The sequence below is a fragment of the Elaeis guineensis genome, chromosome 9, assembly GCF_000442705.2.
Source record: "Elaeis guineensis isolate ETL-2024a chromosome 9, EG11, whole genome shotgun sequence".
Classification (NCBI taxonomy): domain Eukaryota; kingdom Viridiplantae; phylum Streptophyta; class Magnoliopsida; order Arecales; family Arecaceae; genus Elaeis; species Elaeis guineensis.
The window spans coordinates 96,528,910-96,535,112 of record NC_026001.2 but is presented as its reverse complement, the minus strand read 5'-3'; the positions used below and the strand labels follow the sequence as shown (position 1 = coordinate 96,535,112).

The 6,203-nt window shown below is 35.7% G+C and overlaps 1 protein-coding gene across 4 annotated transcripts in view; it reads right to left on the bottom strand.

The window, feature by feature from the left end:
• Nucleotides 1-580: 580 nt before the first annotated feature.
• The window catches only part of LOC105050960 (phospholipid-transporting ATPase 2), a 46,457-nt gene continuing 40,834 nt past the window's right edge, over nucleotides 581-6,203 (bottom strand). For all 4 annotated transcript variants that reach the window (XM_073243157.1, XM_073243158.1, XM_073243159.1 and 1 more), the window contains 6 exons: nucleotides 3,375-3,492; nucleotides 2,999-3,172; nucleotides 2,770-2,821; nucleotides 1,849-1,976; nucleotides 1,609-1,759; nucleotides 581-1,522 (listed from right to left, as the gene is read on the bottom strand). In XM_073243157.1, the coding sequence (XP_073099258.1) occupies nucleotides 1,184-1,522; nucleotides 1,609-1,759; nucleotides 1,849-1,976; nucleotides 2,770-2,821; nucleotides 2,999-3,172; nucleotides 3,375-3,492 (962 nt within the window). In that variant the 3' untranslated portion in view covers nucleotides 581-1,183. The remainder of the gene's footprint in view (nucleotides 1,523-1,608; nucleotides 1,760-1,848; nucleotides 1,977-2,769; nucleotides 2,822-2,998; nucleotides 3,173-3,374; nucleotides 3,493-6,203) is intronic.

The following is a 6,203-nucleotide window of genomic DNA, read 5'->3' as shown; positions in this document are numbered from 1 at the left end:
TCCGTACAAGCAGCTCATTTCGCGATCTGAGAAGGCTGCTCATCAAAATTTTGTTGTTTTTACCGCAAAAGCGGGAAGCAAGCTCCTATCTTAGCCCGGTGGTTGGTTCCTTGCTACCCTGTGCTAAATAGGATCTGTGGGAGACTAGACTTGATCCGATGAAGCTTAGTTTTAAATTATTTATTTTCAATACTGAATTGTAAAATCAAACTTAATTTATTTACTATTTGATGAAAATTACTTTGAGCTTTGCATCAAATCGAGCCAAGAACAAACCTAATCGGTCAATTTGATGACCTCAAATCAGGGTGAGATAAATTTGAGCATAATCATGCACTTGCCTGACCGAGCTTCATAGGAAATAAATTTTGAGCAACCGTGCCTGGACCCAATAAAACATGCCCCATGACCTACAATATTTGGGGATGGATGTTACTTTTTCTAGCCCCCTCGATTCTCTGACACAACGAAAAAGCATCCAGGCGGACCTCCAATCCAACGCAACAAAGACTAACATTGTTCATCAAGGCAAATTCATTTTGCCATGGAAGCTGGAATATATTTCCATGAAGCAACCAAATTAAAAGCGAATTTTTGGAGCTATGGTGGATTATAAATATGTTTGTTCGCTAGTGGTATGCAACCGTCAATAAAATACACAACATTGAAACTTCCATAGATCTGAAAAATCAATAGATATACATTTTGGGAGAACCATCATGCCAGATCAAAACAATACAAAAGAGATCAAAGCTGCCCACCAAGATTTGCCATCATGAGGACCAATCACTCGCCTGTTGATTATTATGATCCCCTAGCAAAGTCTTCATCCTACAAGATCACAGCTTCTCCCCTATATGGAGGACCTTCCAATTAGATCCCACCCAGTTCATGGCAGGGCCTTAAAGAGTGCACTGCACTTGCCTGTCAGATAAAGCAGAGCAAGCATAGCAACAGAAGGGTAAACCATAGACGGTGTTAGAAAAGCACCGCATGATCCCCAAAAATATGGAATAAGAGTCTCATGCGAAATATGACACCTCCCCAGATTTACAATTCCTCATTTTGCATCTGAATATCATGTGATGAATTTCACAAGAGCCATGCAACAAGTAAACACGGCGGCCGCAGAAGTGAAGATAAAGAGATGGAAAACTGCATCTTTACCAGTGTTGGCCAAGACTCAATTATTCTTGCAATTTCTTGAGTAAGATGTTGACAGCCTGGATTGTGCAGGCTGGAAGAAATCAAATGTTGATGATCCTATGGATCTTCTGGTAGGAGTTGGAGAATCAGATAGCAGCAAGGGCTCATACACAGGGTTCCTATTCTTGGGCTGTGTTATGGACAAGGAAGCAACATCCTTCTCTACAGACTTCAGCTGCGACTCAAGAGTTCCCATGGAAAATATTATTCCACGCGATCGCTCAGCCTGCTGAAGTATATTGATTGCACTCGATCTGTATGTATACCGGAAGTACTTGATTGCTAGCACCGGGCCCATCCCTACTGCAGCAATGAGCTGAAATAAAGGCATTTGTCAAAAAGCTGGGAAAACTTTAACTGCACTTAGAAGGTAATAAAAGAGGAGGATATGAAGATACTCACAACCATAGTTATCCAGTAGGATGGCTGCTTACAAAGACGGAACATGATAGTGTACATCCCAGCTGATGGTATGGTACTAACAATGCAATTGATAACATAGAAAGCTACAAAATTTCCCCATATGGCAAGATGTTGTAAAATTGTGAAGGAACTACACAAGTGAAAGACAAAGTTGTGAGATATGAAACAATTTGTGTCAAAACTACAATTACATATGACAATAAAATCATGAATACTTACTTCATCTCCAACGTCACAACAAAAGCCTGCAACCAGATACAACCAGAGAGTGCAACCATGGATAACTCTTCCATCTCACATTTCTCACCGGCATATGCATGAATGCTAATCAAGAAAACGACGAGAGCCTGCAATCATACAACTACTGCATCTTAAGAAATCAATCCTGACAGATGAAATGAACAGACATATGACAGCTATTTGTGCTATTTACCCTATGTGCGATTGCTGTATAATTGTATTGCTATCAGATCCTGAAATACTTATTTGTAGCTATAAATAATACCAAGAACTTGTGTCGACCATGAACAGGTACAGGAAACCCTTGAAGACCTAAACTATATTGATAACATCAGCTTTTGAGATCATTCCTACAATAAATATGGAAAATAAGATACCATGTATCATACCAGAAAGTCGAATAATAAATAAAGTGCACGTGTTGACACTAAGGATAGCAGTCAGAAAGGCACCAGACAAATGCTAAAGAAATTTAGAAAAGAGATACCAATAGCAATAAAATAATGTAACAGAGGCTCAAAGCACCACCATCCAAGGGAGTTAAAAATTTAGTAGTTAGAGGGAAGGGAAACTGAATAATCCCTAGATGAAAGTTCTGAGGAAGGATTTGAGCTCATAAAAGAGTCTAATAGTGCCACAAAGGTTACCAGATAACATGAAGAACATGCCGTCTACATGAAGAAAAAAAATTTCCTTACATTCATTTCAACTTCATTCCAATAATGGATATAAAGAAATATTATTGCAATTATATTAAGTAATATTTCTCCCTCAACTTAGGAGCAGCAACATAAAGGCAATTATTAAGAACTATGATCTCAATGGTTTCCAATGAAATCAGGACTCATGATGCAGATGTTACTAATCATGCATAGACTATGCAAAAAGATCTACACTCACATGATATAATGACCGTCCAAACCATCCAGCAAAAGTACTTGGGTTCAAGAGCCTGGTTTCAAGACAAACAAAGTTAGCCAATGATGGAACTGTTTATTCACTAATACAACCTGCAGTCTAGTCTTATATGTGAACAACCACAGCAGAAGTAAAAGGGAAAACGGCTTCCATTCTAGACCTAGTGTGATCCAGACAGCTGGCAAGTACCAGAAAGAAGATCTATGCTTACCTTCCAGCTTGACAATAGAATAGAATCTGTGGATGTTGCATCACTGTTTTTTCAGTGAGATCCTTGTCAAGGACACTCGTTAAAACTGGTATACTTGTGTAGAAGACATTATAAGCCATCAGGCTAACAGAGTTGAATAAACTACTTCCAGATACACCTGAAAATAAAGAAAAACTACAAAGACTTGGAAATTAGTATCAGAAATATGGAAGACTATACGCATTACATGAACTATTAGAAGAGTACTGAAGAAGATTGATCATCAAATGGATTCTGATATTAAATTGCACATAAAAAATACTAAAAGGAAAACAGCACATTTTCAAGTAGTGAGAATTTAGGAACAAAAATTAAGCTCACAAGCCATTGGACTCACAGTATTTGTATAAAACATATCACTAGTGACTTGTAAAAGGAATATTGTGACAGAAATGCTGTGCGGTTGTATGAATAACGCCCATGAACAAGTATTAACCTTTTAAGAAACCTGAACTCTGCAAAATCATGCCGAAAAATTAGATAACTAATGAAACAATCTCATGTTGTATATCAAATGAACACGGAACTTTGTTACAAAAAAAAAAAAGAAAGAAAGAAAAGAAAAGAAAGAACAAAAGGAAAACATATAACAATCTATTGTGAGTAAAGTTCAGTGAAACTAACAAAGATATCATAAGTTTCATGTACTTAGGTATACAGAGACTTAAACCTTACGAGCTGCTATCAAGAAGTAAAGTTGAATTTTACAGGTGGATGGCATGAGGACAGAAAGAAGGAAAACTATTTACTAATGAAATAGAAAAAACATGATAAGATGAGGTGATAACAAGCACTTGGTCTTCGATACGATAATGTGCCATAAATTTAGCTTCACGTTTGCAAAACACTTTGAAACATATTCATAAGCTCAAAGTTTCATCAACTTTTAGAAAGTATACCTAAAAATAGATTTGTTTAACTACCATAAGTAACCTAGCAGGAGCTTTCTGGCATGATGCTGTTTGTCTTATTCAACCACAATCAAAGATCAAAAGCAATAGTTCGACAGAGTCATAGCTTCTTGTCGATGAAAAAAAAAAAATAGCTTGAAGTCATGCTAAGACCATTTTAGTAACAGAACCACGATGCATAGTAAGAACAACATGAAGCCTATTGCTATTTAACATTTAACTTAGTGGATGCATGAGGGCACTTAGGCTATAATTGTATTTGTGGGACTTCATCTACTAAATTCTAACCATTTGTAGAACTTCTACTAGATATCAAAAAAATGTGGTTAGGTTCTTCTCAAACCTGGCCTTGCTAAGAATCACATTCAAGTGTTTCTGATATGACTGAGAATCATTTTTCTTGGTTCCTAATTTTATATGTTTGATATAGATGTTTACCACATCTAGCATTTGACTGCTGTCATGTTAGTCGAACTATTTCTTCCTACGCATTTTCATTACACATTACTATTGCCAGGATGTTGTTCAGAAAAAAATATGACAAGATTTCTATTTTCTACAGTATCAAAAAACATTTTCATGGATTTGTCCCTCTTTATGAGTAAAAGGATACACATAGGCCAACCAAATACAAATTCACCAAGCAAAATCCTACAATTAGGCGGTGTTACCTAGATACTGGCATTTCTGTTATTGTCCAGGTGTCTTTACGTGCCCTAAATTGACCTCCAGTAACATTGGCACTTCAACCATATATAACTTAACACAATTTAGCCGAATTACTTGTTCACGAATTTAATGCTACAATAGAGAATAAAGATTTTGCATCTTAAACGAATGGTCACATAAGTCAAATTATGATACACAGGATATGGAAAAATATGATTCTGATAAATTACAGTAGTTATCAACTAATCAAATTTAAATAAACCAGAAGAAGTATCAAAGAATGATTCTATATATAAAACAAGATATGCCACATTAAAATCATACTAGAAGATCCTCTCTACTTTATTAGTAATCACATACTACTATTAAAAAAAAAAAATAATCAGTCGACGAAGGCCAAAACTTTCAAAACCACAAACATGTGTAACCACCCAAGATCTCACCCAGAAAGACGAGCCAGAAGTTATTATTTGGGACCCTTGGCACCACCAAGAATCCAATATCTTCCAGTACATAACTGATGTGGGACTTAACACATGCTCACATAGGTCCTCACACACTCCTCTAGTGTAAACTCTGGCATTCTCCCTAGAGAAAGGGTCCAATCAAATCACCAGCTTCACAAGCTCATTGTCATCCTCAAAAGAGCTTATACTGCAGTGTCCCCTAGTACACATGGGACATGGCTGAACTCACTCTGATCTTGTTTTCTAACAACCCAAGATCACAACAAAAAGGCTAGCATGAAGTTATTATTTGGGGTTCCTGGCCCTTTGCCTAAGATTTTCGCAGCATAAAACTGATCTGGGACTAAACACATGCTTGTACAGATCCTCACAGCATGAATCACTATAATATTGCTTAGATAACAAAACACTATCCAACATAGCATGACAATGACTAATATATTGCACATGTTTTGGACATCGGATATCATATAATATGTTAAAACAAATGTTTGAGCATACTCATTTTGAAGAAATTGAGAAGCTAGACATGGAGAAATTAGCTCAATAGGAATCCATATAGTGAAAGATAGCAAAACACATCAAGAAGAAGAACACAAATGGGATTTTTTTAAACGTAATGAATTTGATATTTTGACAGAACCTCCTCCTAGAAAACTTTTAAGCACATATAATCAATCAGACCACTATTGTTAAGATGGAGATTGAATCACCAATCATAAAAGGGGTTGGACTATTTTGGAGCTTGGATCAGATTGCAGATCATAAGATTCTTCTGATTTCTTCAAAAATATTAGAATATATAATAAATGAAAAAAAATGAAATGTGATTAAAAAATTAAAATATAGATTAATGAATGAAGAACAAAAAAACCATTAATACAAGAAGTCTAGTTTCCACTAAAATAAACCTATTTTTAGCATGTCTAATGAAATAGACATTGCGTTTCATTATTCAAGATATTTACAAGGTTCTATCAATTCAAATATTCAATAATCAATGTAGTTAGAACTTTTTCAGGAAAAAAGGATAATAATTTACCATATGGTTGTGAAAATGCAAAAATTTGACTCTTATTTTTATCTCCATAAACTCCAGTAACAAGTTTGCTAATTTTA